Source organism: Peromyscus californicus, unplaced genomic scaffold (genome assembly GCF_007827085.1).
Source record: "Peromyscus californicus insignis strain IS unplaced genomic scaffold, ASM782708v3 Scaffold_18__1_contigs__length_77618521, whole genome shotgun sequence".
Lineage (NCBI taxonomy): Eukaryota > Metazoa > Chordata > Mammalia > Rodentia > Cricetidae > Peromyscus > Peromyscus californicus.
In genome coordinates this window covers 34358673-34381423 of record NW_026294480.1, presented here as the reverse complement: position 1 = coordinate 34381423, position 22751 = coordinate 34358673, and the positions used below count along the sequence as shown (strand labels likewise).

General features: G+C 37.1%; 1 protein-coding gene across 7 annotated transcripts in view; it reads right to left on the bottom strand.

Annotated features, from left to right (window-relative positions):
* Window positions 1-22751, bottom strand: part of Adamts6 (ADAM metallopeptidase with thrombospondin type 1 motif 6) — a 229766-nt gene that overhangs the window by 20148 nt on the left and 186867 nt on the right. For all 7 annotated transcript variants that reach the window (XR_008219495.1, XM_052743224.1, XM_052743225.1 and 4 more), the window contains 2 exons: window positions 10260-10389; window positions 3306-3510 (listed from right to left, as the gene is read on the bottom strand). Coding sequence is in view for 6 of the 7 variants with exons in the window: in XM_052743224.1 (XP_052599184.1) it covers window positions 3306-3510; window positions 10260-10389 (335 nt within the window). In the remaining variant the exon portion in view is untranslated. The remainder of the gene's footprint in view (window positions 1-3305; window positions 3511-10259; window positions 10390-22751) is intronic.

The window sequence follows — 22751 nt, the reverse complement described above, 5'->3', positions numbered from 1 at the left end:
AGGGTGGCAAAGAAGACTAGACCCTCTTGAGGATCTGAAACCAACTAGAACTGGCCATCACAGACATACTCCAGAGTGTCTGAGGCCAAATACATGGTCTTCCTTTCTGATTTTTACAATATCAGATTTGTCATCATTATTGGTCAACATCTATGTATTTCTCTAAAGACCCTGGGCATGGATATTCACAACCATGCAGAATGGCTATTATTATCAATGCACATAATGTCCAGCTGAGTTTAGACATTCATGAACTCCCTGTGGGGAAAAGAGGTCTGTTTTCCTTTCTACAATCACAGACTATATCATATCAATGTCTATATGCTTGACAGAAACTAGGAGTCCAAGTAAGGTGGTCAGAATGTGATTACAGAGACTGTAATGTAGCCAGGCAACTTGAGAGAACCCACATTCCTGTCAGAGATACCATAGATAAATAACCACAACTGCTCAGAATTTTGCTTCCATGGACCATCTTCTTTTGTGGTGGGGGAAGAAGAGGCTAAGGTCTTTCTATATAGCCTTGACTGGTCTGGAACTTGCTACACAAACCAGTCTGGCTTCAAACTCATAGAGATCTGTCTGCCTCTGTCTCCCAGTTGTCCGCATTAAAGGGATGTGGCCACCATGACCATCTTACTCATGGACTAATTTTAGCGAAGAACATTCAAGGAGAGAGGGAACTGTGACATACAGAGGTTCCTAAAGGAAAGTCTTTTAAGTTTTTTGTTTGCTTCTGACAAACTTAAGAGGACTCCTGGAAATGCTCAAAGTATATAGCACAATGTTTCTAGCAGGATATTATAGAACAGAGTCTAACACACATCCTGTTTTTTTTTTTTTTTTTTTTTGGTTTTTCGAGACAGGGTTTCTCTGTGTAGCTTTGCACCTCTCCTGGAACTCACTTGGTAGCCCAGGCTGGCCTCGAACTCACAAAGATCCGCCTGGCTCTGCCTCCCGAGTGCTGGGATTAAAGGCGTGCGCCACCACCGCCCGGCTTTTTTTTTTTTTTTTTTTTTTTAAATATTTATTTATTGTGTATACAGTGTTCTGTCTGCATGCCAGAAGAGGGCACCAGATCTCATTATAGATGGTTGTGAGCCACCATGTGATTGCTGGGAATTGAACTCGGGACCTCTAGAAGAAGCAGCCAGTGCTCTTAACCTCTGAGCCATCTCTCCAGCCCCCACATCCTGTTTTATTGACTTGAAAAAATTCTCTTTAGGTACCCATTCTCCTTAACATTAACCAACACTACAGAAGGATTCAGCTCTTCTGTGGGAAGTGTGCAAAGTGTATAGAGCAATGGTTCTCAACCTGTGGGTCAAATTGCCCTATGACAGGGGTTGCCTAAGACCATTGGAAAATACAGAAATTTACATTATGATTCATAAATTAGCAAAATTACAGTTATGAAGTAGCAACAAAAATAATCTTATGGTTGGAGTCACCACAACGTGAGGAACTATATTAAAGGGTCATAGCATTAGGAAGGTTGTCTAGATGGAAGTTTCTGTCCTACCAGTGACTCCCAAAAACCCAGCAGCTGCTTCCCAAATATTTGACTTGGAGGTTTAATATTACTTATAAATGCTTGGCTGGTTGCTGAGGCTTATTACTAACTAGCTCTTACACTTAAATTAATCCATAATTATCTATTAACATGTCTTATCTATGTTTAGCCACATGACTTGGTATCTTTTCTCAGTATGGCATTATCATCTTACTTTCTCTGCATCTAGCTGGAGACTTCTGATTCTGCCCTTCTCCTTTTCCTCATCCTCAGTTTGGCTTTCCTGCCTAACTTCCTGCCCAGCTAATGGCCTGTCAGCTTTTTACTAACCAATGAGAGCAATACATATTCATAGCATAGAAAAGAATTGTTCCACAGCAAGGTTGAGAACCACTAGTATAGAGATACACACACACACACACACACACACACACACACACACACACACACACACAAAAGCATGCATATGTGTATCATACATACTAATGGATCAAGAGTTAACTGCTTAAAACCTTTTTCATAAGGTCATTTTTCTTCCTTTCTTTCTTTTTTTTTTTTTTTTTTTTTCAAGACAGGGTTTCTCTGTGTAGCTTTGGCACCTGTCCTGAATCTCGCTTTGTAGACCAGGCTGGCCCCGAACTCACAGAGATCTGCCTGGCTCTGCCTCCCGAGTGCTGAGATTAAAGGTGTGTGCCACCACTGCCTGGTATTATATCATTTTTAAGCACCCTTGCATTATATCATTTTGTTAAGAAGTATGCCCCTATTTCATTTTAGTCAGATTATATATAATAATAACATCAATGAAGATATAATACTTATTTTGACTTTTGGTATGCTATATCCCTCAGCTCCCTTCTTCTCCAGATCAAAATAGGAGAAATTAAAGTTATAGATGAAGGGCTGATAAAATAGCTTAATGATCAAAGCTGCTTATCTACAAGACTGCCTACCTGAATTCAATCCCCAGGACCACACAGTGGGAGGAAAGAACTGACTTCCACAAGTTGGCTTCTGAACTCTACACATGTACCATAGCATGAGCAAGTCCATATGTATACACATTCACATAGAAATCAAGAAATAAATGTAATTTAAAACTGTCAAAGCAAGTAAAGTAGCTAAGTTGGTAAAGCGACTTGCTGCCAATCTTGATGACCTGAGTTTAATTCCCACATTACAGAAGGAGAGAACCATCTTGTATAAGTTGTCCTTTGACCTCTACGCATGCACTGTAGCAAGTGTCCCTTCCCTAACACTCAAGTAAATGTAAAAAAAAAAAAAAGGCAAAAAGTATAGCTAGATCACAAGTCACAACTGATTTGTAAAGAACTCATACCTAAAATTATGTAATAAGCTATTATATTACTTGGAAAAATTAAATATTAAAAAATCTGGGCCTTCAAAATGAAACACTAGAAAAGGTATCTCTCGGTCTCCATTGTGTTTCAGGGTAAGAAAAGTTCTTGACCCCCCTCCCTTGACCTTCAGTTTCTAAGTACACATCACTGATGCTGAGCTTGTGGAGTATCAGTAAGCATAGCCCTCAGGGTACCCACCATAACGCTATTTCAAATTCACTTTACAAGTATTTCTTAATTAAATGAGGTTTTTTTGCTCCCAAAGTCTTTTATCTCTAGACAAGTATTAATAAAATATAATATGGTCAAATTCACTCTTAGGTAGTTCTGATATGTTAAGTCTAATCCCCATGCTCAGGTGTGCTTAGATATAAATGTTTAGGTATAGATAACTAAGACATCTCAAAACATGCAGCCCCAGATTTCCTTACTTCAGACCAGTCCAAAGCTACCCACTGAGGTGGACATGACTGGTTGTTGCAGGACTCTTTCTCCACAGGCCGGTGTGTTAAACAATCCCTGTAGTCCAGCGTCTCCTCCTCAGATGGTCCGATCCTCCTGATGCAGAGCACAGCCCTCGTGCGCATCCCCCCATCGCAAGTCTTGCTGCACTCCAGCCAGTCTCCAATGAACCATCTGAAGCAAGATGCAGAATACAGAAAAGAGTGGCTTCATTGCGCTGAGGCTTCTAGCTGAGCGGACTCCATGCTTTCCCTAGGAAAGCTGGCAGCTCACGGGGAGTTGATAGGACAACGTCAATGCAAGAGCCATTAAGCAAATCACTGTTTGCTGACACTCAGTTACCATCCAAAGTGCAATGTACAGGCTTTGAAGCAAGCAGAAACTACGTTCAAACAAGCAATGCATGATGTGTTTTCAAACTTTTTGCTTTCTCTCTCTTTTAACATTAATTTCTGAAGATAAAAATTACCTCATAAGATTTCCATGAGGATTAAATAATATATTTAAAAGTTCTAGAACATGCTGGTGAATGTTTAACAACTGGTTATCCATGGGAGGGGCAGAGTTATGATTTGTGCCATTTGCCCTATTCTTTTTGTAAAGCGTAAATACTTCACCAAGGCCAATTTCCAGCTACTGGTTTGACATTCTGAATGTGAATAAAGAACACACGCTAAGGTAGGGTCTACGGAACCATAGCTAGCTAGGTGCTTTAGACCCACCCCTGAGTGCAGGCTGGAATGTAACCAGCATGCGGCAGGGAAGACTTTTATTATAATGACATTGTAACCACTTTTCCCCCAAGTGAGAATCAGGTGCTAAATTCCAAAGGAGCTGGGGACTTGTTTTCCAATTTAGAAATAAACTCTCATGACAGTAGTAGGACTTCCCAGTCCTTACAGGGAAAGAGAAAGACCGGGAAGACAATATTCTTCCGCCAACGTGGAGTCCTAAGCCAGTCCTATGAAAACACTAAATGGGAGCTCCCTGCTTCTCCACAGCTCCTCTAGGAAAGAGCTCAAATGTCTTAAGCCTGCTCTGCACTTATGCCCCTCCTATTCTTTTTGTAAAGTGTAAATACTTCACCAAGGCCATCAATGCACTCCCATGTGTGCATAAGTTCAAGAAGGTGTTTTTGGTATTACTTCTGCACCATCGCTCTCCTGTAAATTATTCACAGGTCCACTGGGAAGCATGAGCCAGTTCAGGTCAATAAGCAGTCTACTTTAGAATTTTCATATCTCAGCTGAAGCAAAAGGGAGCCTTTCCCTTCCTGTCAAAAGGCTGCACGAGCACACCTGTCTAGAGCTGCTCGTGGCTGTGCTACCCTTAAACAGAGGATGTGGGAGGTCCTTTTGATGCCTCAGTCCATGATTCTAGTCAGTCTATGCTCACACTCTCCTGAGCTTTGTTATGTAAATCTCATGGACTGAAGTGAGCCAAGTTGAAGTTTTAATCATTTGCCACCAGAATCTTGACCAACATATCATTGTATTTCTAATAAGCATTTGCCGAATGCCTACCACGTTCAAGGTATTCTGCTTTATTTTATTTATAAAGATCCCCTGTTAGGAAATAGTGCTCCAAAGTCATGTAAAGGGTAACAATGGAGCTGAGACTGGATTCCCCATCAATTGTCATTTCCACTGAGTCTCACTGATAACATTGTCGAAAGCAGAATATATATCACAGGATATTTTCTTCGATCTATGATTATAAGCCACACAGCTGCCATGCTTATGTTCTTGGGTTTGAAATGAACCAGAGAGAGGAAAGTGAAAAGCTCAAGAACCAGCTTCTCACCCCTTCCCTGATCAAAGTCCACTGTGCAGATTTTGTATATGAAAGGCAATGTCTTAGGGACATGGGAGTACCAGCATTCTAATGTAAAACTGCATCTAGCCCACCAAGTCAAAATGGCTTTTGCTCAAGATTATTTGTTTTATCACTATTTATAGACAAAATGAGGTTGATAAATAATATCATAATCAGTTTTCAAACTTAAAAAAATATTTCATAACTCAATAAAACTTTTGACCTGAAATCCATTTTTGAAATTATAATTTAATGTTGAATTAAAAAACTTGGATAATACCATTTTTTCCTGTTAAGTCATTTTCCAAAGGAGATTGAAAGTGTTCCCCTACTCTTTTGTTTCCATAAATGAACATGACCCTGAGCTGTTAGCACCTTATTTGGTAAGGAGGAAAAACGTGTACTGAGAATAATCACTTGCATGGCAGCCATAGTGAAACTCTGATTCAATTGGCAACAGTGATTTCACCACCAAGATTAGGGGATAAAACAGAAATGTGTTTAACTCAGCCACAAAAAGCTCAGTCATACCACTTCCAGCCATGATCTCATTAGGTCTCCTAATGTAAGAGGGACGGAGACCTTCAAATTGAACACAGGTGCTCACAGGCAGTGCGATTCAGGAGACACTGCTATTCTTCAGAGCGCAGGGCCAGGGCAGCACTGTAGTTCTAATATTTACTTATTTTTTGTATTCTTTGTCTCTTCTTTTATTGTCAATAGTATTTCTTCAGAATCGTAGTCTGAACTTACCACTCTACTCATCAACTTGGAATACATGGAAGGAAATTATTGACTAAGCTCCCTGCCAATTTCCTTCCTGACTGTAATCTCAGGCTTCAAATTCAGTTCTGGTTTCAGCTGTATTGTACATCCTATTATCCCTTCCTGTGTCTCTCGGAAAGCTGATTCATGGTCTGATTATTGCAGTAAATTTTCAACCTTCCCCCTGTATCCGTCTCAGTCTCCCTGTCTTTTGTCAGTTTAGAATTGCTGCTTCCTTCTCTACACAGCCGACACCCTGGTGCCTTTCTCTTTGTCTCTTGTTTCCTCACCTTTAGATTCTGTAATAAGATATTTCCAGGAAACGTCATTTCTGGGAATATCAGCTGTTGGAGCTTTATGACCTGAGACATCTCAGAGCTGGTTCTTTCTCAATATCTAGTTATTGTTTGCTTTGAGACAGACTCTCACTCTGTAGACTAGGTTGGCTTCGAACCTACTGAGATCCACCTGCCTCTGCCTCTTCAAGTGTTGGGATTAAAGTGTGTGCTACCATGCCTGGCTTCTTCTCAATATCTAGTGATCAACATGTCTACCATCCGTTAGGGCTAAAATTAGTGCTATTCACATGGGGAGGGTTGTTTGCTTTTTCTGTCCATTTATTTTTGTCAGACAGGGTCTCACTCTGTAGCCCAGATTGGTTTGGACTCACTATGAACCCTAGGGGCCTTGTATCCCCAGCAATTCTGCTGCAGCCTCCCAAAGTTCTGAGATTAAAGGCATACGCCACAACAGGAGTAATGCTTGAACATCTGAAAACAGAGTGGCTTGCTCTACCTTGTATAATCTGATCTCATTCTACTGTCTGATTATTATTAAGAAAATAATACATAGAGGAGGGAAAAAGAGAGGAACTACATAAAATTTTGATCCAAACTTGATAAAACCAGAACATTTTTTAAGAGCTCATCATAAAAATGGACTTTTCTTTATTATTTAAAGGAAAATGGCGGAGCAAAGAAAACAAGCTGTTAGTAAATAGTTATATTCAAAGGAAAATGCAGTCTTGAACTGTGGGTTCAATATCCAGCGTTTGTGGGACAGAAGAGACAAAGATTTTTCCAGCCTTTATTCCAGGGTCGTCTAATCAACACTTTCCCCTATAAACACATTACAAAATTAAGAAAAAGTCTTCAGAATTTGGCAGTATCATCTTTAATCAACTAGAGGCAATTATATAACCTATTATTTACTTAGGAAATGCTACAGCTTTCTTCGGTTTAAAAGCAGTTCAACTAATTGGAATGTGGAACTTGGATTGGAGAGAACTGTACGCCATAAACATTCCATAGGCAAAGAACTTCCTCAATTCTTAAACATCAGTATAATAAGCATCTTTTAAATTGTGACAACTGGGAATGCTTTGAGGAAGCAAACGAAGTCAGACACATAAAGTGCCACTAGACATTTGGTTTGTAACTTAGAATGCTAGTGATGTCTGGTATAATGGGAAAAACATCACCAGAGATTAAAATCCCTCATCTGTGAAATGATGAGAGTTGGCTGAGATTATTCTATGATTCTTCCTAGTCTCAAATTTCGTAGTTTTATAGAGAATGCTCATGAATCTTTTTCTAAACTTAAAATAACAAATTATAGTTGTCCATGGGTGAGGTTCAATGACTCAAAATAATTGTCAAACATTAAACCATAAAAGATTCTATTAAATAAAACCTAGCCCCTGAATAAAAATAAATGCCTTAACTGAGCCTAGGGGCATAGAGCTGTCATCTGAGCTACTTGGGAAACTGAAGCAGGAGGCTTGCTGGAGATACAGAATAAGTCCAAGGCTAGCTTGGGCAACTTAATAAGATCCCATTTAAAAATAGAGTACAACAACAACAACAACAAAAGGCTAGAAATATAAGTCAGGGGAGAGTCCTGCCTGGCATTTGAAAGGCCCTGGGTTTAGTCCCCAGTATAAACAAACAAGTAATTTCTTCCCACTCTGGATTCCTTTTATACGTGTGTTCATAATTCTCTTACTACACTTTTATATGATAGTTATTTTTATATCTATCTGCTCAGATAGTCTTTAAGAAGCCAAACTACAGTGCTGTGCACATTTTATTGATTAATTGATGTTTTTAAATTCTAGTCTCGGTATTACTACAATGTATAGTTTTTTTTGTTCTTGTTTGGTTTCTACAAATTTAAAAGCTTTGGTATTATAGAGGAATAATATTTACATTAAGGATTCTACACATAGGTCACATGTAGAAACAGTATTGCTATTAAAACACAGCACTATGAGGACTGGCCTCTTGGTTTCCCACTGAGTTCAGCCCCACCTCCTTTTCTTCTGCAGGGACACTAGCTTCCCATCAGTTGTATCCTTTCATATTAATGTTTCTCTTTTTTTCAACCATACAAGGCTACATCATGGATTGATTTTCACTCAATTCACTACCGTGGCCCTGGTGGTAGAGGCAGGCAGATCTCTACAAAATTGAGGCCAGTCTGGTCTATATAGCAAGTTCCAGGGCTATATAGTGAGAGCCTGCCTCAATAAAATAAAATAAAATAAAATGTTCAGTATTCAGTTCAGTGAAATGGCTTTCATATATATATTGTTAGTAGGAGTGTATATTCTTAAAATCTTTCTGGGGAACAATTCAGCAATGTGTCACAAATGCTAAAATGCTCTCTTACTTGACTAGAAATTGTATTCCTCCTAATGTTGCACAGGGTATAATCACAGACAACAATGTTTTAGTGGCAAAAATGGTTAGTGCTGTGGTATCACAGGAGAGCAAGAGCTTCAACAGGGCAAGGATTGAACAACAGTAGAATTCAATTGAAATAAACAGTGACATTACTACTAAATGCTGTAAAAGATAATGTTCAAAATATACTGAGGGCTGACTATCACATATAAGGACGATACCATTTCGTTATACATACATGTGCATATATACATAGATGAACACCTAGAAATAGCATATATTACAATACTAACAGTGGTATTAATAGGAGTTATTTTCTTCACTTTATCTGCATAGCACATCAATGTGTAGAAAAAGAGCCTGTTCCTTTTCTCTCACACTCACACTCACATCGGGTCCTATTGAATCATAGCAGTCTATGATGTTCATCCCTAGAATACAAATAGCTACTAGGAATCTTATATATATATTCTAACCATTTAAAATTTCTCTTTCATTGTCTGAATTCAAAAGATTAAAGAAGAAACTTAAAAGATGCTAGGAAAAATTGACTAATAAATATATAAAAATATGTACCTTTAAATCTTTCAAAAAAGAAAAATAGACTAGACTTCCTAATTTTACATTCTCTTTATGCTTTTCTATTGAATTCCACCTCCCACCTCCAATCTGAAACAAAGAACTTCATTTCAGAATTACAAAAGGAAAGGAATTAGGAAACTTAAATTTAATCAGATGTCTTAATATGACAATTAATATTAACCATTAAAAAAAAGCCAGGTGGTGGTGGAGTACACCTTTAACCCCAGCCCTCAAGAATTTGAAGCCAGCCTGGGCTGCAGAATGAGTTCCAGGATAGCCAGAGCTGTACACAGAGAAAGCCTGTCTTGAAAACAAAACAAAATAAAATAAAATTTAAAAAAGCCTTTAATGATATATTCAACTCTACAATGTATAGACCAGTGGTTCTCAACGTGTGGGTCATGACCCCTTTTGGAGTCATGTATCACATATCCTGCATATCAAATATTTATATTACAATTTATAACAGTAGCAAAATTACAGTTATGAAGTAGCTACAAAAATAATTTCATGGTTGGGTGTCACCACAACCTGAGGAACTGTATTAAAAGCAATAGAAAGGTGGTAAACCTCTGTCATAGATGGGATGATGAATGGCTTGAAATCTTCAAGGTGTTGGGTGTTTAAGAAAGTAAGCTTGAACTAATAAAGAAGCCAGGAGTCAACATAGAACAGGTGTAACCAGTACCATCCAGGGACCTTAAATGATCAACAAGACGCCAAGTATGATATTTAAAGTCTTGAATGACAGGGAATTAACTTGATGAGCAGAATTCACAATTACACAAAATATGGTAGATCTACTGGGACAAAACTTAGATCATGGATTTTGACTATTGCTTTGTTTTACATAGTTTTTAAGACAATTTGAGATTAGCTTATAAAGCTAATTAGTAGAAAAAGAAAGTAAGTGGTCTTTTCTAAAAAAGGTCTAATCAATCTTGTTGCTTTGCGTGCCTCACTTGGTGGGAACTACCACACAATTTTACAGAAAGCTAGGGGGTATGTCTGCAAATATGAATACATAGTGTTTGCTTGCGGTCAAAGAAACAAATTCTTACTTTTTGTCATACTTACTCAGGTGGACAGGGCTCAGTGTTGCAGGCTCTTTGATTTTCAGGTGGCTTACTGTCAGGGTCACAGAAATTGTTCTGGACGATGGAGTTGTCATCCAGTCTTTTACAGACCACTTCTTGTCTTTGGGCACCTTTAAGAAAAGGAAGGGCATCATTAACTGGAGAGTAGCTTCCCTTCCAAAAGGCGAGGCATGTATTGCTTTCCTTTGGGAGTTACTCTCACTGCATCCCTGATGTTCTATCTGTTCCAAAACACTGTCTACTTCTCCAAAAGAAGAGAAGGACTGGTCATTATAGCCAAATTTTAAGCAAAATTATTGTTCTCATATTTAGAATCACAGATGTTTTGAAACTGTGATCAGCATTCCCATTTTTATGTTCATCTTCATGCTTTCCTTTAAAAAATCCTTGAATTTTCCCAAATGCCATGAGATAAAATGTATTAATATGCATTTCAATAGAAGACAATAGATGCATATTTATTCAAAAACAAAATGACAGGGACTAACTTACTTTCTGATATTTTGTAGGACAAGAGGAAACAAGGTCATTTTCCATTAGGAATACATCACACCCACACATTTCACTTATTTTCTTCAATTTATGATTGCATCTCTCTAAAAGCTCATCAAGCTTTGATTTCATATGTCATAGACCACTTTTGGACTATGAGAAACTGGTCTGTTATTTTAACAGAGTTGAATACCTGTTGATTATATCACTGTCAAAGAGATACATACATAGCTCATTCTAATATAACTTAAAAAATACTTATCTTGCTCTTAAAAATTAGTCCATGTGACTTGTTAGCACAACTAAAAACATTCTCATTTTACAATTTACAAAATTCTTAATTATATGCTATGATTTACTGGCAGACATACCTACCACAACTTGCTCACATTTCACAAAATGTGATCACACACACACACACACACACACACACACACACAGACTTTTATTTATAAACATCCTTGGTGGGATTTTAATATATACTCATTTTTTCTTTGTATCAGTAATCAACAGACAGATATTTCAAGATATCAAAGAGAAACAAGTGTTTCAGATCATACAAAAGACACTGTCAACATTTTACTCTTGGAAATGGGCATAAAAACACGAGTCAAGCTGTTCCCCGAAATTATCCACCCTGCCCCTATGAACACATAAGCTGAATAACTCAGAGTTGTAAACTAACACTGACAACATGCAGGTAACCACCGATTTGCACTCCAGCTAATTCTACACAGTTTTTGGCTGCTTGCCTGCCTGTCCGCCCACCTGTCCATCTGCCCCCTCCTCCCCACCTGCCTCCCTCCCTTTCTTCTAGTTATTTTTAAGTTGTAATATAATTTTTTAAAAAGGAGTTTGTTCACAAATGTGAGAGTCCTTATGAAACAGGATCATTTGATGAAGGAAACTTTCCCCTGAAGAACTAGACACAAAATGCTTCTCCCAAGGCTGCCTAGGTCTGGGTTGAGCATATCTCCACTGTCCTGCTATGGTCACATTCAACTAAACCCTTTGGATTTAAGAGATTGACAGGAGAGACTATTAAGTCTACTGATCTCAGGAGACTAAGTCCTCTAGTCTCCATCTCAATGGCGAGTTGTTGAAGAAGGTTTATTTCATTGCTTGCAGTGACAAGACTCCTGAGATCGCCTTCAGTAACATGTTTTTAGGGGTCTGAACTATACCCAAACAATTTACTGGCAAAATGTCTTAAACTATGTTGCATTCATCCCTCCCAATCCCTAGAATAGCAAATGACAGCAGTGGAATTTTTTAACTATTAAAATCGAGATTTTTGAGGGAAGAATGATTCATAAGAAGCATAGCTGTTATCCATTCACAGATGTTCCATGATATTCATCACATTACCTCCCCACTGTGTCATTCCAGTGGGCAGATAACTATGTCCATGTGGTCACCTAGTCAAATACCTCTGCTGTTAGTCACAGAGCTCGGCTACCAACAGTGGCTCAGATGAGCAATTTGTCCACTCCGAAGGAAATGTTCACTCGTTCAAGAGCAAGGGGTTGCTTTTTTAGGTTTAGCGTGTATTTTTAAAAGGCATCAAATGTGACTACTCTTGAAACAGAAATGCTGGCCGTTAATACAGTATGTCAGTCGACTCTCAGAAAAGGCTAAACATCAAAAACTACAAAAAAGGAGCCGGGCGGTGGTGGCGCACGCCTTTAATCCCAGCACTCGGGAGGCAGAGGCCGGCGGATCTCTGTGAGTTCGAGGCCAGCCTGGGCTACCAAGTGAGTCCCAGGAAAGGCGCAAAGCTACACAGAGAAACCCTGTCTCGAAAAACGAAAAAAAAAAAAAAAAAAAAAAAAAAAAAAAAAAAACTACAAAAAAGAATTGATGTTGCTTAGTTCCAGTGACAGAAACTGTTAAGTCAGTTTCTCCAGGTTAAGATAAAAGTTCAGTTTCTTTCAGAGAGCACTACAAATGTTGTTTGTCCACACTGTATTTGTTTAAAGCAGCCTTTATTATAAAAGCAGGTCCTCCGCAATTTGAATCACAGATCAGACTGGTATAAGTAATTAGCAGAGATTTACATTTCATTTTTAGATAAATTCTAGCTATGTAAGTCTCTTGAAAATATTTTCTATGTAATATTTATTGCTAAAAACTAAGGAAACAGAGAGAACCACACAGAATAAAATAAACATTAAGAATAGTCTCATATTGTTCTAGAGCCTAGAGCTCCTTTGCTATTTGGTAAAACCCAGCTTCTTGAGTGATGCTCAACTTCATATTAAGAATTACAAATTAATTCAACTTTGGCCATGCCTTCCATATAGCCGAAAAACTGGAAACTAAGGGACTTCTAGGTCTTTATAACTTAAGCATGCTGTTTTTTGATGAAGTAAAAATTAACATCCTTGAAAACATAACTAAAATTGTTCTATATTTTACAAAGATATTTTTTCTTACACTCATCTTTTATTTATTTTCTTCTAATATGTTGTTATCAGTGTGGCATTAATCTATTTCAAATCTTCTCACAACACTATACTATTTTCCTCTAATAGAATACATATTCCTTCCAGGTTTTATTCTCACACCAGGCAGGTTGATAGTTTTGTTTGTTTCTGTTTTGAACCTAAGTCAGTATCAACAGGATGACTATAAAGAAATTAATCTAAATGGATAGATTTTTAAACACAACCTTTAAATCAAGGTGAATACAGCTTTTAACTTTAGAAAGTAGAAAATACAGATCAAGTGGAAATAATCTAAGTGAACAAGAGAAATGGGGTTTAGGTTATTTGCATGTGATCATGCTTCATGCCCACATAGTCTCTTTTAAAGTAGTATGTAAAACATTGACAAGTTCATTTAAAATCCTATTATAATACAGTTATATAAGATTGGTATGCTTTCAAATCTGAAGACGCATAGTTTATGTCCAGAATGTATAAGATGTCTACACTAGCAGTAAGTGCACATCTAGTGGGAAAAAATTCTCATGCCTCAGTGTTCCTAGCCTGTGGAGAGAGGCAGATGGTCTGAGAATTCAACTGACCAAATTAAAACTGACTATATACTTACTGTTAAAAAAAACCCTTAAGTTATTAGCATGAAAACTTTTTATACAATCCCTCCATGTTATAAAATTAATGAATTTAAAACATTACAAAAGTACAAATAATTTTTAATTTCTTATTTTGTTAATACATATTTACCTTAAACCTTTACCAAGAATATGTCCTAATTATAACCATTTAACTTGCCCATATTTCATTTTTGATATTTAAGAATCAAATATGACAAATGACGGTTTTAAGTATAGAAATGTAAACATAACCCTGGGGCTAGAGATGTAGCTCAGTGGTGCAGCATTTGGCTAGCATGTGCAAGGCATTAGGTTCAATTTCCAAAATTTAGAGGAAAAAAAAAGACTCCCTCACTTTTGGTCTGTGATCTTAAATTTATTAGAGGCTCTGTTTAATATTCTGCCAATAGTTTAAAGTGAGGATCTACTTGGCTACCACATGCCCTGTTCTACCATACAAGACCTGAACTTGGACCACTGCTTAAATCACACAACAGCAAATGGTGTTTCGTGGCATGCTGTAATAGTACAGAACACAGGAAAAGCAAGAAACCCACCAAACGGCAAATGAGATCTGGATGAAGCTGTTTCCTGTTCTCACGGTAGGACTGTACAGGTGGTGGATATCTCTCTCTCATCGAGGAAACTTCACATTCAGGCCAATCCTGAGTGAAGTCCTCAGAGGACACTGACCTTCTTTGTTTCTGATAATTAAATATTTTTACAGACTCGTTTATAACACAATATTTGAAGTCATGCTGCTTTTCTTGTGGCAGTTCACCATTAAAGAATTAAGTTCACCAGTTCATTCTTTTTTAAAGTAGAAACCAGAAGTCAGTGCTTAAAAGTTTAACATGGAACAGTGTTACATGTTAAATCAGGAAGTATGAGGGCAGCAGGGGAGGGAGGGGGCGGGGGGGGGGGGGGGGTTAAGGGCAAGAGAAAGACCTAGCCATTCTCAATTCTACAAGACCTAACATTTCAGCCCTAAGTGGACACCATCAGAAAGTATGATTAAGTCAATATGGGAAAGAATGAGAGGTATAAATGTACACTTGGGATTGAAGGGATAACTGATCTCCAAATAACTGAACAGAGTGGCACAGTGTGTCATCTCTCCCCAGGAAACAGATTTCTGGAGAGGAAGAGAAGAGAATACCCAGATTTTATACTAAAAATGTAGCTAGGGCTAAGGCAATAATTTGCTTAGCCACAGCATCTAAAGTAGTTAACAACCAAGACAACGTTATATAACCACAGCATACATAGCATATAGCCAACAACATTAATGTAATCCTGATACTCAATGCCTATAGCATCCAAAGAGTGACAAGTGCCAGGAAAACAAAACAAAAATACAAAAAAAAAAAAAAAAAACCAAAACAAAACAAAAAAACCAACAAACGCTGTTTGCTCTGTCTTCAACTGCTGGAATCTGGCTGTTGTGTTGTGTGATTGTTGGCCAGACATAAGCATTTGTAGGGCACAGCAAAGTCCATCTGCCTTGGATCTAACAGCTGGCACCCAGAGTACCAATCCACTCCACCCACATGGCTTCCTTCTTTTGAAGAGTCCACTGATCATTTTTTTTTTAAATCTTTCAAAAGCTTCCTTTCTTTGCTTTCCCAGTGTTTCCCGTCTGTCCTGGGCAACAGTAGATGTCCCAAGGAAACACAGGATGATCAAAGTGGAAATGTTACTCAAAAAATATTGTAGTTTTCATTGCTAGCCATGGTAGCATATGCCTTTAATCCTAGCACTTGGAAAGTAGAGGCAGGTGGATCTCTGTGGGTTCAAGGCCATTCTGATCTACATAGCAGCCAGGACCACTTAGTGAGACCCTGTCTAAAAAACACATGTATTTTTCTATAGCAATTGTATTTAGTGAAGGTAAATGAGGATGGGTCACACATGCAATGGGATTACTTGAGGCCACAGCACACACAGAAGGGATTGGATTTGAACTATCCACTAGGTAATAGTAACATCTTTCATGAAAAAAAAATGTCTAAATTAATCTGACTCATTAAGTTCTATCTATGTTTAAGGTATGAATTTAATTATGATGTGGAAAGGTAAAATCTTTACCTCAATGAGATTATATCAAAATGGGGTGACAAGAATAAAGGCAAGGTTATTATACTACCTACTTGTCTAATAAAATACTGCATTTTTAAGTCTGATATTTTTAGTTGTACACACTTTTCATTTTGTTAAATTACTGGATAATTTATCTCTTCATGATCTTCATCGATCTTAATAACTCTCATAATCAAATGACTGTGATATCCTTCAATTTCACTTTATCTCATTTCTATGTTTTCTTTCACCTCCAACTACTTTTAGTTCCAGGCAGTAAATGACCTAAGACAAGTTTTTATTTCCCTTTGCAAAATGAGGCAATCAAATTAGATGACCTCTAATGTTTCTTTCAGATCCAAAATGCTATAGTTTGCTTTTGCCCTTTCTTTTTATTTCAGTAGTTCAGATTTTTGAAGAATTCTCCCTCTTTTATGTCTGTTTTCCACTTGTACTCTATAAAATAAAGAGTGTAGGGATTATAGCTCAGGGTAGATCTCTTGCCTAATATGTATGAAGAGCTTAATTTAATTCCCAGAAATACCAGGGACAGACAGACAGATACACACACACACACACACACACACACACACACACACACACACACACACAGAGAGAGAGAGAGAGAGAGAGAGAGAGAGAGAGAGAGAGAGAGAGAGAGAGAGAGAGAGAGAGAGAGAGACAGAGAGAGAGAGAGAGAGAGAATAATACACAGGTACATGTATGTTGTTTTGGTGGTGTAGTATTGTAATCTTCGAGTTTTCACTAGTTCTTTTCATGTGTGCAAGAGGCTGGACAGGAAATGTAAGAATGCTAATAACAAATTGGAACTTTGAAGCTCAGCCTGGTGGCGCATGCTAATAAGCCCAGCACTCTGGAGAGGCCAGGGTAGAAGGATTAGGAGTTCAAAGTCATTCTCCACTAAATAGGGAGCTGTAGCCCAGCCTGGGCTATTCAATACCTTATTTCAAAGACAAAGCCAAAGAAAGCAAACAAAGAAAGATCTAAGTTGTGTTACTAAACATCAATCTCTATGGTTTCTAGTAGGAGTTTATTTCTCATATTTATTTAAATTTTAAGGGATGATACTGAGAGTGTAAGGTCTTGGATCACTATTTTTTTTTTTTTACACACTGTGACATAGTTATTAGCAAATAAAGAAACTTTAAAATATCATATATGAAATCCCTTTCTTGGGACCAAAGAGTAAATACTTCAGATTTGATTTAAAGTGAAGATATAATTATAAGCAAGCTGAATAGTTTTAAAGCTAAAATCCTCATATTCTTCAAGTTCCCAAAAATAAGAGATTTATTTTTCCAAAAGTAGTTAGTTCACATCTATTTCCTAGTAGGGATGCATGTTATGATTACTAAAAATGCTATTTTTGTCTTTCTTCATCGTCAGCCTAGCCTTTAATGGCTGAGCCATCTCTCCAACCTTAAAAAATGCTATTTTGAACAGAATTTTTGTGAAGTGAAACACAGCCTGTGTCATACTGATCACTAATACACCAGAAATGCACTTACATTTGTTTTCAGCCTTATGACATTTTTCAGTGAATACAGGCATCCAAGCTCTCTTCATCTTAGTAAAGACTATATTCACTAAATCATTTAAGTTCAGTGCTACAGAGCCAAGGATCTCAGGAGCTGGGATGATCACAGACACCCTGCTGTGGGGCCTGGTCCACCTAATCCCATATGTTGAAAGTCATTCTTCCTTCTCAACACTGGAAATGACCCCAAAAGGGAACGCTGGGAGAGAGTCAATATGGAAATGCCATAGTCAACCAGTGATCAGCTTTTGCCTAGTCTTCTAAGTAGCTTACTTTTCAAAAGCAAGGAAAAAATTGGAGAATTTTTATTCTTTCTTAACTGAAGACACTTTCCTTCACGAGTTTGTCCTCATAGAAGGAACACAGTGACCTGTGCTATGTCCAAGTTTCCTATACTCAGAACTAAAATTCTGAAAAGCCCACATAGTCAGACATTAGCCCACTGTACAACCTTACACCAAAAACAAAAACAAAAAACAAACAAACAAAAAGAAAAGAAAAACATTTTCCCAGGGACTTGTTTAAACTATATAACTCATGAAAATATGTAAAGTGATTTTAAGTATTAATCTACAGTTTCTACCTGTAATCTTTCATTTAGCTATGAATAGCTATACAGATTTTGTTATAAGCATCAGTTGTTTGTATTTCAGAATTAATTTCAATCAAATCTATTTTGAAATAAAAAAATTAAAATAAGATGGCTCAAACTGCTCTTCTAGAGGATCTGGGTTCATTTCCCAGAACCCACATGGTGGCTAATGAGCCTAGGATCCAGAGGATACAACACCCTCCTCTGGCATCTGTAGTTACTGCATGCACAAGGTGCATAGACACACATCTAGGCAAAACATCCATACATGTAAAAAGAAAAAGAATAAAATATCTAAATTTTCTATTTTAAAAACAGTAAGATAAAGTATGCCCCCACAAAAAAAAAACCAACAACAACACAAACCCTCAACCTATTGGGTTTGTTTTCTTCTGCTTCAGATTGGTACCTGTCTATTTTGACTTTCCATCAAAGTTATAGAGTATGCCTACAGTGTTAGTTATTATAAAAGTCAAGCCCCACCACACTTACTTGTATGAAATGACCTCTTATTGATGTTAAATATGTTAGAAAGACATTTTTGAATTGGCAAAGGAATTAAAAAGACATTTGTAAGAATGTAAAACATTTTTCTCTGCTTTGTCTGGTCCTGTGAGAATGTTTCCTTTTAGTTGGGTATTAGCTCTGGCCTAAAGATTGTATTATACTTCTCTCTCTCCTTCTCCGTCTCTTGTTTTGAGTGAGAGACAGGAGTTTCAAAATGAAGCCCATGTTGGACTCAAATTCTCTATGTAGCTCAGGCAAGCTTTTAACTCACCAATCTCCTGTCTTTACCTCCCAAATACTGGGATTACAGGCATGACCACTAGGCATGGCTCAGCATTACATCTTTCTAGTAATTACTTTAAAACAATTTAAAATGCCATTTCAGAATGGACTTACTAGAATTTAAGTTTACATTATGTTTGTATTGTATCATTCTTGTAAATATTAAATTATGTTAATAAATGTATCACTATAGATGATTACATAAGCTTGTTGAATTACAAAGAAGTTGCTATCAGAGGCCATTTTAAAATATGCCCTTCCTCTCACCTTGTGCTTTTATCATGCACAAGCCTTAGACTGAACTAGCAAAGGCAGAAAGAAACATACTCAGCAAGAATAACAAATACAGATATGAAAAGTTTACACATTATCAAAAGCTCTAGATCCCAATTTGCAGGAGCAAAGCATTTTCCATCTTTAAATCTTGAAAATCTCTAGGGTCATAAATTGTGCTTAGATGCATTTTTTCCTCTTAGAAGAATGTCAAAATAGATTGAAAAGGAGTAGGGTGATCTTTTTTCTCCCACTCTTAATGACACATTAAAATAAGTTAGGATTTCTCAAACTTTTTCATGCAACCTTTTAGTTTTCAATATTTTTTTTATAACACCTCCTAAGCGGAGTGGGGGGGGGGGTGGGGGGAATCTAAGTTTTGCTTATTAAGGCCCAAATAATTTAATGACAACAATTTGCATTGAATAGAACCAATGTCACCATGTTTCCATTGAAAAAGTACAGTATTTTGTAGCACCTCATGAGCATGCCACTGTGTTGGCCACCTTGGTACCTTTTGAAAAATTTAGCCCTGAATCATCAAAACCCAAAATAGTAGTTGGAAACCATCTTCCAAAGCTCAGAGTAGAAAGCAGTTCCGATCTGTATAAGAGTCCGAATGAATCAGGTAATGATGCATACAATAAAATTAAAATTAGAATTTTCCTATCTGGACAGAAGAAATATGTAAAACAACCTTTATGTTTATATTCAGTTCATTCTCTCTGTGTGTGTGTCTCTGTCTCTGTCTCTCTCTCACACACACACATGAACACACATGCACTCAAACAAATTCGGCTTGTTGGGTTGGGGTATAGCTCACTGATACATTCTTGCCTAGCACTACAAACAAACAAAACAAAAACCAGTCAACTTTCAATGACATCCAGGAAAGGAAAAGAATTTAAAAAGCACCAAACATGAGAAAATGAAGTAGACAATAACATTTTAAATACTCACTGATATCCAATCAGAAATACTAATACCCATGTAGTATATATTTAAAAGACTTTATTTTATGTGTATGTTCCTGAGTGTACCTATGTGCACTACATATATACAGTGCCCACAGAGGTCAGAAGATGGCATCAGATCTCCTAGAATTGGAGTTACAAGCAGTTATGATGTGGGTGCTGGGAACTAAACCTGGGTCCTCTGCAAGAACAGCAAGTACACTCAACTGTTGAGTTATTTCTCTATATATTAAAAAAAAAACCCACGGTGTTCTTTGATCTTTAACTAAAATTAAAAAATGGTGTCCTGCAATGACTCTGCTTCCTCTCTCTTCCTCAATCTAAGCACAGCTTTACCTCATCTTTTTCTCCTGAGCTGCAAAGGTAGTATTTAGCAGAGAGAGGTCACTCTAAGAAACATATCAAACTTGAATTCTTTGGCATGCAATTCTTTTACTTCACAAAGAGAAAGGAAAGAAATCCTAGAGGGGAAAAACAATGCAGACAAAATATCAGAGCAGTTAATAATGCCAATGGAGGACAAATAGTATATTTTAAGTGTAACTGCAAAACTATAACAAAACTATAAACAATATTATATGCATTTCTGTCTTTTCTTTGCACTGTTAATGAAGGATTCTTTGGTAGCAAAGGTATTGTTAAATAGAATTCTGAGACTCTTAGTTACTAGTCTTGAGAGACTTTATTCTAAAAGTCCAAGGACTGTATGAAGTCAGAGAAGAGGCTGCCAGGTAAGTTGTGCAGATGGCGAAAGGATGGTTTAAATAGTGAAAGTTGAAAGGCAGAACACAAGTAAGAACAGGAATAGTGCTGCCTTATGCAAGATCCATTCCCTAAGATACAATAATCTCCTAATACAGCAGAGGGGGTCCCTCCTGATTAGAACTGCCAAGAGAACAGAAGTTCTGGGAGTTTTCCCAACGCTGTTAGAACAGGCGCTGTGCGCTTCTTACGCTCGCCCTTGCAGCTTAAGTCGGTTGACTGCAGAAGCCATTTATAAGCTGAGCTATCTTGTTCAAACTGCTGGAGACCAGAAGTGTTTCCAATACATATTCATTTAGATTTTAGAATATTTGCATGGAGCGTACTGGTTGAACATCCCTAATCTGAACAATCTGACATCCAAAATGCTCTAAAATCGGGAATTCCAGTGAGCTCCTCAGATGAAGGAGGCTCTGCTTATATTCATTTTAGTTCTATAAGTACCACAGAAAGTTGAAATTAAAATGAAAATCTCTGAAAACTGTTTAGCACATTGCAGTTAGTTTTAAAAGTATTAATTAGATGAGATAAATGATCCATCAGGTAAAGAAGAAAACGTAAACAAACTGAGATCTAAATATACTCCCTATGGCATGTCCAAGTCCAATGGCCACATTAAATATATCATACATTGCCATTTTGCCACTTCTTCCACTCTGTTCAGTGATGTTGCTCTCTGTTTTTCACCCCAAACACTCCTTCCTGGATCTCATCAACCTTTGCATTTAACTCATAGCCAATTAATAAGTGATGTTAGTGTATTTAGGACTAAAACTTTTAATTCATAACAAAACCAATAAATGTTAAAATATGGATTGCACCTTAAGAATTACCAAGATATCTTTTAAAAATCTGATGCTCAGACTAAACTCCCAACCATTTATAAAACGCAGGGGTGTCGGGGGCCCAAGTATCAGGATCTCAGCAACATTTAGAGCCTTGTCTTTCCAATATGTGTCAGAATTAAGAGTCATGGTTCTGCGCAAGGTTTCTGAATGAACTTTCAAGTTGGTGAAGGAAATACTTTTGGGTGGATATCTAGCAAGTTTCTCTATAGAGGTGCTAAGTGGTGAAAAAGCTTTGTTCAAAGTATCCAATTTTTATTATTAGAAAAACACTATGTTAAACTATTAATAGACTCAACTGCTGAACTGCAAATAAAAACTTAACTTGAAGTTTACATATATAATAAAAACTCATCACAGCAAAGGTTATTTTGTGTGGTTGTTGAGGATGATTAAAGGATACTAGGCATCAGAATATATTTTATAAACTATATATTATTCATCTGTTATTAAACAGCCAGGTCACAGAGCCACTTGTAATTAAATCAAATAGAGATTGTCATGTAGCTTTACTAAGCATTTGTATCTAGCCCAGTTACTGGAGTAAGGCTCCTAAACTATCAAGACCTGTACTTCTGAGTCAGGAACTGGAGGCAGAGCCTAGCAATCCTTGTTTTAAAGACACCCTCCTGTAGTTCTGATGTGTGTTAAACTTTGAGAACAACACATCTAGGCAAGTATTAGTAAAGAGGTATGTAATAACTAAAACCAATGGGCAAGTATAAAGTGACTGCTGTTTTAACCTTTAAAACCCATGGAGCAAATATTATATGGTGTGAATTACTACTCAAAAACGGGTTCTAGAATTTTATATCATAAAACAATATTACTTTCATTATTAAGCCAAGCTTTATCAATTAACACATGATTATGGTCATTAATCCAATAATAGCATATTAGGCACTTATTTAAATTACACAGTACATAATAGTTTGGATAAGGCATAAAGAAATAAATTCTAAGAGAAGTAGCAAGGTTTCTGAAAGTAGGAAGGTTTTAATTTACTGGGTTCTCACAGAAGAATTACAGTTGTTTTAATAGTCACATTTA